The sequence below is a fragment of the Salminus brasiliensis genome, chromosome 9 (genome assembly GCF_030463535.1).
Source record: "Salminus brasiliensis chromosome 9, fSalBra1.hap2, whole genome shotgun sequence".
In the NCBI taxonomy this organism is placed as follows: domain Eukaryota; kingdom Metazoa; phylum Chordata; class Actinopteri; order Characiformes; family Bryconidae; genus Salminus; species Salminus brasiliensis.
In genome coordinates, this window is record NC_132886.1 from 28,753,938 (window position 1) to 28,767,383 (window position 13,446).

Sequence of the window (13,446 nt, forward strand, 5' to 3'; positions counted from 1 at the left end):
AGAAAGATAAAGAGCAAAGAATACAACTTCCTGGCTCAGGGTGGTCATTGGTTTTGAAGAGCATGTAGTTGGTAGCTTCTCATTCTGTGAAATGCTGCTGGATGTGTAGAGTCAGGAGTGACCAGACCACACTGGACTGGACTTACGACTATGAGTGATGCGAGGTTGCTCTTTCTTGTGGGCTCCAGAGGAACTGGAGAGCCTGATGTTAGCAGAGCAGCAGAGTGGAAGTAAAGGAACGTGGAGCTCATTGGACAGTGCAGTTGAGGAGAGCTGAAGCGGGCCTTCCTTCTCCTGCACGCAGAAAATGCCCAAAACGCCCAAGAACAAGAACGTCTCCTGGGTGAGTAGTGCATGCAGTGCAAGGTGCACTGTGGAAAACGAATGCTTTGCAAGAAGACGGAAGACTGTGTGACGTTGTTAATGTACAAAATTTCATGCATTTGCATTTGATACAAGTAAATTCACTGCAGCACATGTTGTTTTTTTTATTGGAAGCAAGCTCACCACCTTGGCTAGACAGTCTACTTGTAATTACTGTACAAAATAATGTTAGATGTGCTCCACCAGTGATAAACTCCTGCAGATCTTGTGCAGTCCTATTCTGGGATAAGTGGGCTCGTACATACTCCGCGCCTTATTTAACACTTGCAGTTTTACCATGTAGGAGTAGACTGGGGGTGGTTGAAGGTGTTGTCAAGCAGGATAGCTGTATTTCTGTATTTCTATCTAATCGATTTCTGTATAGTCCAGCACTTACAAACATGATGAAACATGCTTTGTTGAATCAACTGGTTTAACTAATTGTTAAGGACACAAGGTGACAGAAAGCTTAATGTAGGTACTATCTTGGGCAAAGAGGAATTCTTAAATGTGGAGTGAGTATCACACCAAACACTCTCTCTACCAGTAAACATGAGCTTAACACTAAGAGGCTTTTGAGAAACTGGACCCAGGTCCAGAGTGGTATGAAGATGTAAACCTGTTTCACGGCTTTACACTGATAAACTTGTACACTTGTATAAAGTGTATAAACTGATACACTTTATACTAATATTGGGCCAATGCCAAAATGTAATATGCTTCTACATAGCCATTTATTGCTTGGTTTTGCTACCTGAACATTTTGCATTTTGGTCTCAGAGCGCAAGCACAATAAAAACACTATCAAAAATAAAAATACATAATATATATAACTTGAGGTCATCGGAAACATGGTTATGTCTAAATAAAGTCATTAGAAGTATGGTAATGTCTTTATTAAGTCATTAGAAGCATGGTAATGTCTTCGTGAAGTCTTTAGAAGCAATGTAATGTCTCCAGAAAGTCATTAGACGCATAGTACCGTCTTCGTGGCGTAATTAGAAGCATGGTAATGTTTTATAGATACATTAAAACATGATAATATCTGCATAGAGTCTTATCTACACAAAACCTGTTAATATCTTCATGAAGTAATTAGAAACATAGTAAAATGTAAATAAAGCCATTAGAATTTATTTCATAAAGTCATTAGAAACATGTCATCATGTAGTCATTGAAAATGCAGTCAACGGAAACCTGTAGCAATGTTTTCAGAGAACAGTTATGTCCTCAGAAAGTTATTAGAAACATGGTAATGTCCTCATAGTTATTAGAAACATGGTAATGTCCTCATAGTTATTAGAAACACGGTAATGTCCTCATAGTTATTAGAAACACGGTAATGTCTTCAGAAAGTTATTAGAAACATGGCAATGTCTTCAGAAAGTTATTAGAAACATGGTAATGTCCTCATAGTTATTAGAAACACGGTAATGTCCTCATAGTTATTAGAAACACGGTAATGTCTTCAGAAAGTTATTAGAAACATGGCAATGTCTTCAGAAAGTTATTAGAAACACGGCAATGTCTTCAGAAAGTTATTAGAAACATGGCAATGTCTTCAGAAAGTTATTAGAAACACGGCAATGTCCTCATAGTTATTAGAAACACGGTAATGTCCTCATAGTTATTAGAAACACGGTAATGTCTTCAGAAAGTTATTAGAAACATGGCAATGTCTTCAGAAAGTTATTAGAAACACGGCAATGTCTTCAGAAAGTTATTAGAAACATGGTAATGTCTTAAGAAAGTTATTAGAAGCATGGTAATGTCTTCAGAAAGTTATAAGAAGCATGGTAATGTCTTCAGAAAGTTATTAGAAAAAGTAATATCCTCATAGTTATTAGAAACACAGTAATGTCTTCAGAAAGTTATTAGAAACATGGTAATGTCCTCATAGTTATTATAAACACTGTAATGTCTTCAGAAAGTTATTAGAAACATGGTAATGTCTTCAGAAAGTTATTAGAAACAGTAATATCCTCATAGTTATTAGAAACACAGTAATGTATTCAGAAAGTTATTAGAAACATGGTAATGTCCTCATAGTTATTAGAAGCATGGTAATGTCTTCAGAAAGTTATTAGAAGCACGGTAATGTCTTCAGAAAGTTATTAAAAACAGTAATATCCTCATAGTTATTAGAAACACAGTAATGTCTTCAGAAAGTTATTAGAAACACGGCAATGTCTTCAGAACGTTATTAGAAACAGTAATATCCTCATAGTTATTAGAAACACAGTAATGTCTTCAGAAAGTTATTAGAAACGTGGTAATGTCCTCATAGTTATTAGAAACACTGCAATGTCTTCAGAAAGTTATTAGAAACACTGTAATGTCTTCAGAAAGTTATTAGAAACATGGTAATGTCCTCATAGTTATTAGAAGCATGGTACAGTTTCCGGAAAGTTATTAGAAGCACGGTAATGTCTTCAGAAAGTTATTAAAAACAGTAATATCCTCATAGTTATTAGAAACACAGTAATGTCTTCAGAAAGTTATTAGAAACACGGCAATGTCTTCAGAACGTTATTAGAAACAGTAATATCCTCATAGTTATTAGAAACACAGTAATGTCTTCAGAAAGTTATTAGAAACGTGGTAATGTCCTCATAGTTATTAGAAACACTGCAATGTCTTCAGAAAGTTATTAGAAACACTGTAATGTCTTCAGAAAGTTATTAGAAACATGGTAATGTCCTCATAGTTATTAGAAACACGGTAATGTCTTCAGAAAGTTATTAGAAACATGGTAATGTCCTCATAGTTATTAGAAACACAGTAATGTCTTCAGAAAGTTATTAGAAACATGGTAATGTCTTCAGAAAATTATTAGAAACACTGTAATGTCCTCATAGTTATTAGAAACACAGTAATGTCTTCAGAAAGTTATTAGAAACATGGCAATGTCTTCAGAAAGTTATTAGAAACACTGTAATGTCTTCAGAAAGTTATTAGAAACATGGTAATGTCCTCATAGTTATTAGAAACATGGTAATGTCTTCAGAAAGTTATTAGAAACATGGTAATGTCTTTAGAAAGTTATTAGAAACATGGTAATGTCCTCATAGTTATTAGAAACATGGTAATGTCTTCAGAAACTTATTAGAAACATGGTAATGTCCTCATAGTTATTAGAAACATGGAAATGTCTTCAGAAAGTTATTAGAAACATGGTAATGTCTTCAGAAAGTTATTAGAAACACTGCAATGTCTTTAGAAAGTTATTAGAAACATGGTAATGTCTTCAGAAAGTTATTATAAACACTGCAATGTCTTCAGAAAGTTATTATAAACACTGTAATGTCTTCAGAAAGTTATTAGAAACATGGTAATATCCTCATAGTTATTAGAAACACTGTAATGTCTTCAGAAAGTTATTAGAAACACTGTAATGTTTTCAGAAAATTATTAGAAACATGATAATGTCCTCATAGTTATTAGAAACACTGTAATGTCTTCAGAAAGTTAATAGAAACATGGTAATGTCCTCATAGTTATTAAAAACAGTAATGTCTTCAGAAAGTTATCAGCAACAGCAATGTCTTCAGAAAGTTATTAGAAACATTGTAATGTCCTCATAGTTATTAGAAACATTGTAATGTCTTCAGAAAGTTATTAGAAACACAGCAATGTCTTCAGAAAGTTATTAGAAACATGGCAATGTCCTCATTGTTATTAGAAACACTGTAACGTCTTCAGAAAGTTATTAGAAACATTGTAATGTCCTCATAGTTATTAGAAACATTGTAATGTCTTCAGAAAGTTATTAGAAGCATGGTTATGTACTCATAGTTATTAGAAACACTGTAATGTCTTCAGAGAGTTATTAGAAACATGATAATTGTCTTCAGAATGTTACTGGAAACATGGTAATGTATTCAGAGAGTCATTAGAAACACTGTAATGTCTTCAGAGACATAACAGTAATCTCCTCAGGGAGTTATTAGGAACATGATAATGTCTTCAGAGAGTTTTTTTCTTTTTTTTACTGTTTTGCAAAACGATGAATAATTTGTGGATTCATTTATACTCTGTCAGTAGGTTCAAGTTTAAACTTCTATCTAGAAATAGATCTAAAGCTATTACTGGCACTGTAATATATATATATATATATATATATATATATATATATATATATATATATATATATATATATATATATATTAAATTATGATTACTAACTAAAACTGCAAAAAATTATTAGTATCTACATCTTAGCAGGTGGTGAAACATCTCAGTGATGTCCTTGTAGACCCCATAAGTCAGGTTTATAATTCCATATTTAAACAGATGTGCAGTCAGAAATTCTGTAAACCCGTTTGTGCTTTCGTGACAGAGCCCATTTGAAACATCATATAATGAGTGACCTGAATGCTGTTAAGAGCAAGGATTACTGTGAGGGGGGGAAAAAATAAACCCACATGGAAAGAGAAATTAAGCCCTCCTGGAGGATTCTAGCCAGACAATCACAGACATTATCTAACACCAAAGCAACAAAGTAGACTGCAGAAAGCCGTAGAAATAGCCTGTCTGGGCCTGGTCCCAAAACAACTGTCTCCGTTCCAATGAGGCTCAGTCTATATGTCTCCCAGAATGCTACAGAATCCTCACCAGCTTACACCACAAGCATAGCAAACACAGCTACTGAATCAAAGTCTGCAGGCTTCTGCTGGAGGCCTTATATTACTTCAGGTGAGCTTTTTTTGTCCTTCAGCTGTGTGTGTGTGTGTGTGTGTGTGTTAACAGGGCTCCGTAGGGCAGTAAAGAGCTAGAAAGTGGCTGGGAGTCGACAACTGGCGCATGGTCAGCCCAGCCCCTCTCCACTCTGTATTACTGAGCGGAGCTGTACACCAAACACACCCTACTCTAAGAGGCTTACAGACAGATATTTGTGTTTGTGTATGTGTGCAGTGCACACTCATACTAAAAAGTGTAGCTGTAATTTAGCCGCACATGTCAAGACATGCATGGAGCTAATATACTATTTGAGCTTTAAAGGGGGCATATCCTTTATATTTCTTGTAGTTTACTTCCCCTCCTTCAGCTTCCTTGCTAAAGTGCAGTAGGCTGAATCAGAGGAATCATAGAATCATATAAAATTGTTAATTGTTACATCACAATAGCAATGAATTCAAAGCAAGTTATTTCACAAAATTTTCCGTATATGGTGTGAAGGGTACATTTTCAAACAATGTTTAGATACATCAAACTCTTTCATTAAATGGGCAGATGTATACTGCCATTATCATGTTTTTGCAGTTTTTTCACATTTTGACAACATGTGAATCAGGCAGTCGTTCTTTACATTGTATCAGAATTGCATTATTGAGTTTTTGTTTTGTATTGAGACTACAGCATCAGTCAGTAGAAAAGCTGTGATGTCATAGTATCCATACAAACATGGTAATGGTGTCAAAGAATCAGTAGGAACATGGTGATGTCAGTGTCAGTGAAACCATGGTAATGTCATCACAGAGTCAGTAGAATTGTTGATGTCACAGTATCAATACAAACATGGTAATGCCATAATAGAGTCATTAGAAACATGGTGATGTCATAGTATCCATACAAACATGGTAATGGTTGTCAAAGAATCAGTAGGAACATGGTGATGTCAGTGTCAGTGAAACCATGGTAATGTCATCACAGAGTCAGTAGAATTGTTGATGTCACAGTATCAATACAAACATGGTAATGCCATAATAGAGTCATTAGAAACATGGTAATGTCATTGTATAAATAAATAAATAAAAGTCAGTAAAATGGAGTCAGTAGACACATGGTGATGTCCTAATGTAAAAACAGAGTCAGAAATGTGGTAATGTCATAGTCTCGGTGAAATGGTATTGTCAACATGGTATTGTCTGTGTTACCGTCTGTAATTTTGACATATGCAATATATCAACGACTTTGTTATTGTGCCTCATTCAAGCAGTCTAGTTTAAAACACTCATAACTCATAAAATAGGCTGAATAGGAGGATACATCAAGTAAATGCATTGGTCATTTCATATAGTATTTTCCATATATGGACTTGGGTGTGAATGGGACATTTTCAAACAGCGTTTAGAATAATACTTCTACGATATTGTGGATACATATTGTCAATCTCCATTTTTGGCAGTTTTTACTTTTTACTTTTGCATTTGCTCTATATACTGTGTCAAATTTGTAGGATGAATAGACTTATAGAAATGCTCCAAAATGTAAAATATATTTACATTGACTTCCATTAAACTCCACCTGTAAAGTTGATGTTTTTGTGATAGCAACGTTCGCTCAGCAACACAACAGCTCCTAATGGTGCAACATAAAGTCATCAACACAAAATTCAGTAACTCAGCAGTGGCACCACCAGTAGTTTTTTCTGCTATGTATCCTGTGATGATCCTGAGAAATCCCACCTATAGCCTTTTTTCCCCCTCGACGCGCTCTTCATCCGTAGCTGCTCGCTCAGCTCTGCCTCTTATGTAACACTGATATAAAGCTGTATCCGTTTCTCTGGGCACCAAAATAAAAAAGTCTCTGGGGATTTGGAGCCCTGATGGAAACACTCGGCCCATCTGTTGTCCACTGAGTGTCTGGCTTGCTCGCCAACATAGCCAAACACACGCACACAAACCTACACACACACACACACACACACACACACACACTAAGACCGTCATGCTAACGAATTAATCAGACATGTAGAAAGCACAGACATACGGAGATCAAAATAATAGATTTTTTAAAGATCATGATTACGTCCATACTCAGACATGCTTACACATGCAGACAAATAACACACTGATTTTAGGTAAGTTCTGCTTTCATCTGCTGGTTTACGGCATCAACAAAGCTAGCAGAAGCCACATATAGCCACACATGCTGTTAGCAAGTTAAAGAGATTGTAGCTGGTTAGCTTTTAGCCTTGCCCCAATGCGCTTCCCCTGAATTGGCTTTCTCAGGTCTTACCAGTAAAAAAATAGCCAATGTAGTAGTTTGTTTTTAAGGGGCGGACGTTGGAGATGGAAGCGTGTATAAATTAGGACTAGGCTGTATATGGTATAATTTGATATATTTAAAACTAATTGATATGAAGATATGAAAAATGACCATATTTGAAATATCGCATTTGCTATGCAGGTTAACATCTGTGCGCAATTTAATTCCAAAAAAGGTGGTTTGGTTTTCCAAAGCAATGACAGTGAACAGATTACAGTGTTGTGCAACGTATGCAGTAGAAACATCACAATTAGGGATGTGCCAATCTGATCCAGTGGATTTGAAACAAATCGGGTATCAACTTTTAAAGCCCAGTCCAGGTTCGATCACTGGCTCTGTTGTAGCTCAGCGCCCTCTGGCGGCCTCATGGAGCCATTAGCAGAACATGATTCTCAGCTGCTGCACTGAGGAACTTCTCAGAGAGTAACAAACAGGTTGGTGTGGAGCTATTTTACAGTGAAAAGTGTGAGCTCAGTTCCTAGCATTCTTAAAGACAGCATTGTGCTGCCCTCCTGTTCCCTGTGCCCATTATTGGATGAGGTTCAGGATTCCGAGGTCACGATGTTGGATGATCACCCCACCTCATCCACCAACACCAACGCCATCGTTCCAGAGAACACAGTTCCTCTGCTCCCTGGCTCAATGCTTTAGGCGTTACACCCCTTTAGCCCACACCTGGCATTAGGCATTGGCTAAATCTTTCTACATGGACTAGACAAGCTGTGAGTGTGTGCATTTGCACATCTGTGCAACTTAAAGTGTATCTTGTTGCTTTCATATTTTATAAATCTGTTATACAATAAACTACATCTGCCATGCATACAAACTGTCATATCAGGCATATATTAACTTTTCAGATAAATACATTTTGTAAATATTGTTATTATTTTTGATTGAACTTGATTGTTCTCATCTAATAGTTAGGTAGCATTTTTATAGATGTTTAGTTACAGATTTCTGTCAGTCACACTCTGACCTGGCAGAACGGATAAAAAAAACCAAAACTCAAGACCCAGATTCTACACTGCCCTCTGGTGGTGATCAGATTTGTAGCTATAAAAACAAATATGAAAACATTACATTATTTTTTCACAGTTTAGTTAATTTACATAAGATACTTTCAGAGTAATACTAATTTACTTAATACATTAATACAATTACAAATACCCAGGTATTATTCCGTATATTATTTTATTTAGCTAAGTACAGCAATGCTAATTACAATAAAGCAGTATACAGCACCTTACTACATATGCCTGGGGCTTATTCCAACAGGGGACACAAAATCAGACTTAAGCTGGTGTCATGCGGCCTTATGAACACTTCCCTAAAGTGTTACTAAATTTAAACTCAACCTTTCACTGTTTCAATCAATGTATTACATTTACAAAGTAATCCCCAAAAAGAAACCCATCCTGGCAAGCCTGTTTAAACCAATGACTGTAGAAAACATGGATACTGTGGTTCCATTCCCTTCCGTTCAATAAACAGAAAGCCAAAACTGTCTGCCATGTTGTCAAATCTGCATCCAGAATCTGCACAGTAAAGACTAAAGGCAGAGCCAGAACCACCTACTCATTTGGTCCTAAGTGTAACCACACCTTCTTATGATATAACAGAGCAGTTTTCAGAACTGATTTATAAAAATATAAATAAATAAAAATATGGGCCAATATTAGGAGAGGTAAAACTAGCTGCTGGAATTTGGAGGCACTGGAGATGGAAAGACAGTTTAAAGGAGAAGAATGAGATGGAAAATGGGCTGTTTATTGTCATTGAAAAATATGGGGATGGTTGGAGCTACACTTCATACTGCAACCAGCCAGCAGAGGCGCTAGAGCTGCGGTTGCTTTATTTTTCAGAGATGCTGCACTGTCCATAGCTGTGTCCGAAACTGTGCCCTACTCACTATCCCCTACCTGTAACCCAGACCACTATGTAGAGCACTGTCATAGGGAACAGAATGCCATGTGTAAACAGTCAGAACGTCCACCTTCCCCAAAGAAGATGTGCACAAATAAATTTAAACCCAACAGTGCAATGGATTATGGGTATTCCATTTCCGATAGTATACATTGTTTATAAACTATGTATTGTGGTGCCATGTTTTCTGACACAACTACAAATTGGCAGAATCCCAAAATAGTAAACAGATAACCTCTGGAGGCAGGTTGTATTCTGCCCTCTGGTGGAGTTCAGACAGAGCTCCTAAATATTTTAGTTGAAAAAGTTGATTAGTCGTTGCCCCCTTAGTACATATAACTTTCATGACAGCTGACCAGTTGTTTTAAAATTTTCTGCAGTGAAATGGCATCAAAAGTTACAAAATCAGCTCAGATGTGTAGGTTTTTGTTGCTCAATATGACTTAAAGCAGCGTTTTGTAGTATTTTACCTTAAAATAACAGCTTCAAAAGCATTGAGATGCTTTACTGACTGGTACTAAGTAGAATAGCATCTCTATCATTGCCATTCTAGGCTGAGCATATCGGTTTCTGCACAATGTTACTTTGGTGAGGCCACAAGAACTGCTTTGCGCTGCGTAATCGAGTCATTTTAGTGTAAAATCCCGTAATATCACTCTACCGCCTCAATCCACATGCTCCTTTCACTTTCAGCGACAGTTCTGTATCCATCAGCTTGTCCAAAAATGCACGTGAAAAGCGTGTCCTTTAGAGGAGGCTCAAAGCACAAATGACACTTTCTGACTGTAGGGGGACTCCAGGAGCTAGAAATACCAGTTCTCACATAATGCTGCTTTAATTAGTTGTCATGCAGTCTTGACTGACTTGTACGCAGATACACACCGCATCAGCCAAAACGGATCACCCACACAGTGTGAAAAGCCCACCCTACCCCACAATAGCTCCCCAGATCAGCTCGGTCAGCTGACTGTGCTTCTGCTGGAGTTCAGGTTGGGAGATGGTGTGGGGAGCAACAGATGTCACGCTGGGGAATAAGCCCTCAAAGCCGCTGCTGAGCCTCAGGGAGGGGAAACACGCACAGCACACACTTCGCACAGCATACACACACACACATACACATGCAGGCGCGCACACACAAACCCAGGGCGAGAAGCGCTCAGAGCGTGCGCTGCTGATGGATGGACTTTCTCTCTCTCTCTCACGCTTTCTCTCTGCTGCTCTCTCATGTTGCTTTCGCGCTCTTTTCTAGGGCTGTGTTTGTAACGACTGGGAACATTTTGCCGCCAAATCGGTGCAAAAGAGCTTGTAGTTTGGCAAGTTGGACTTGTGCGTCCTGGGACGCAGAGGATTATAGAGGGACTTTCGCGCGAGTGGGTATTTGTGTGCGAGAGGAGCTGTAGAGTTCACTCCAACGCGCTTAATCGTGGAGGGACGAAAAGCAGGCCGGTTTAGTCGGTATGCCGCCCAAGAAAAAGGTAAAATGCCCCCATTTCTGAGCCTCTGTGTGTGTCCAGTGTTATGTGTTATGTGAGTGAGTGTGTGTGCGTGTAGTGCCGAGTGATGAGGTAGATAGGAGAGTGCCATTCGAGGAGAGCTGCCATCTGTTGCGTTCAGCTGTAATCCATGCGAGCTGAGCCTCTCTGCCTCATTGCTTTTATTCGCTGTGGACAATGCACTCAGACTGAGAGCACACAGCTCCGCAGCTCTGCTGCCCCTCGCCTTGACACTCTTACACAACAGTGGCACTGTAGGTGCCGGGCCATGGATCTTCTCGCGTGTTCTCGCTCCTTGACTTTATGGAAACAGATATGCTGAACTAATGGCTCATTTTAGCCCACTGATTTACAACAGGCTAGGTCTGTACACTTACAAACTCAGCGACAAAGCAAGAGGCCTTACTGATTCAGGTAACAGGGTGGACTCAGGAATTCAGAGGTAGGGATTGGGGGTGTTTGTGTGTGTGTGTGTGTGTGTGTGTGTGGAGAGGGGTTCTAGAATCATAATATGCACAGAAATATATTTACAGGGTCAAAAATATGCACTTACACACTTACAGTATTCAGTCAGTGGTGCTGAAAGTTCCTTAAGGTCTTTTCACTTTCCAAGGCCTCTTAATCTTGTTAGTGATCATGATTGGCTACAGTTGCTAGATTCTCTTTGCTCAATTAGAAAAAGGGCTTGTTTGACAGCACTAATTGAATTGACCAACACACAGAACAGCGGGAACGTCCAAGGAGCTCAGGGCAGAACTGAGATGGATGATAATAGATTTACACAAGTCCGGAATGCTTCTTGGTGCACACCTAATATTTGGCCCTTAGCGAGCTGCACCTTGACCAAATGCTTTTGGTAGCTATCAAGAATTATGCTTGGATATTTGATCACTCTTCTTGACAGAATTGATAGAGTTCAATTAAACACGGTTAAACACAGATCGTCTAGTTGCCAATAGAATAGGACACTCTAGAGCAGATAAACATGAACCTATTGGCATCATGCCTAATGCTAGGTTCTTCAGCATTGAGCTGTGGAACTGTGGAACTGTGTTCTCTGGAATGATGGTTGATACTCCATTCAGTACTTTTGGGATGTGTTGGGGAGTTGGTGATGAGGCAGGGTGGTGATAATCCAACATCCTGACCTCACTAACGCTCTGAATGCAATCAGATCCTCACAGCAATGCTCCAAAATGGACAGTAGAGAAACAATGTAAAGAAACAATGGCTGTGTCAGAAACAGGAGGTACTCTCAGAAGGCAGTGTAGTGATGAAGGTCTCTGTAACCATATCACAGAGGCAACATTACTTTGTATCCAAGGTATCGACAGCTCACTGCTAGATATGAGCGTTTAGCTGTGTTGTTTTAGCTGTTAGCCATTAGCGTCTTTGTCTAATAAAGTAGAAGGTTAGATTACTAACCTTCGATTCAGACATGAATTAGTGCCTCAGAGTCCTGTCTGTGGGGTCACTGTCCGGTGGAAACACCCAACACACTGTCTATCTGATGGTCGAGGTTATGGTGAAGAATTATGAGGTAGTTCTCCTCCATTGCTCCAATGTACCAGTTTCACTGGCAGCACAACAGCCCACTTGCTACCATCACCATGTTTAACAGTTAGTATCCATTGTATCCAAACAGCTCAATCTTTGTCTCATCTGACCCAAAACTGTCCTCCAGAAGGCTTCTTCTTGGTCCATGTGGTCAGGGACAAACGTTTGTAGCAGCCTCTCAGCTTATAAGATGACATTGTGGAACTTTCGGCCGCACTGAATGAATAATCGAAGTGGGTGAATGTATATTTTTGACCTTGTATGTTTTAAATTTGACCCTGCGTTGATTTTAGAAGACCCTGGAAAAGAAAATGTGCATCAAATATTTAATAATATATGCTTTACACTCATTCCTTTATGACAGAATGACTCTAAATGGGCTTCATGAATTGCATTTTAGCGTTATGTGATTTTATTAATCACAACCAATGATATGTGCGACCCATATTAGCTTATAACACTCTGCCCTGCATTACCTGACGTCACGTAATACCCCAGTCTGGTTCTGTAAGCGATCAGATGTTTCATTCAGGATCACCCTCCTCCCCCCACCTTCCTTGGTAAGGTGCACTATTGCCCTGCTTTTTTTGCCAATACATTGGAAAATGTACCTGCAACTAAGAATAGAAGCTGTCTTTGGGACAGCATGGTCCCCAGTCACGGGAATAATGTACTTTTAATAATGATCCAGTCTAAAGGTAAATGTTGTTGTTGTTTTTTTCCATTGGATTCAATAGAAAGAAGCAAAAATCCAGTGGAAAGGTTTCCATGTCATGTGTCTTTCATCCTTGTGTTCATTACTTCTTAATGTGCCTCTTAAAAATTTGTCTGTGACCTGCTCACAGTAGAGCTGGTCGGTTAGGGAGAGTTTGCATTTGTCTCTTTCTCTCCAAATCCTGGATTGACGCATGCCATCTTAATCTCCTTACAGAAAAGCAATCATGCCCGAGAGAGGCAGCTAGACAGAGATAGAGAGGTAGAGATAGAGAGAGAGAGAAAGGCATAGCTAGCTGTGTGGCTCAGTCCTGTGTTTCTGTCCCACTGGTCACAAACTCGCGTGTTGTTTCATGTGTTTGAGAGTGGAATAGACAGCGCAAAGTCTTCTCTGACCCCAGCGCTA

General features: G+C 38.7%; 1 protein-coding gene across 2 annotated transcripts in view; it reads left to right on the top strand.

The window, feature by feature from the left end:
- cacnb2b (calcium channel, voltage-dependent, beta 2b) overlaps positions 1 to 13,446 on the top strand; it is a 75,147-nt gene that overhangs the window by 14,046 nt on the left and 47,655 nt on the right. Inside the window, exon 1 of one of the 2 annotated variants that reach the window (XM_072688129.1) lies at positions 10,365 to 10,751. The exons of the other annotated variant lie outside the window; for it this stretch is intronic. Within the exon in view, the coding sequence (XP_072544230.1) occupies positions 10,734 to 10,751 (18 nt within the window). The 5' untranslated portion in view covers positions 10,365 to 10,733. Of the gene's footprint in view, positions 1 to 10,364; positions 10,752 to 13,446 lie in introns of those variants that run through there. 2 annotated transcript variants of the gene reach the window in all.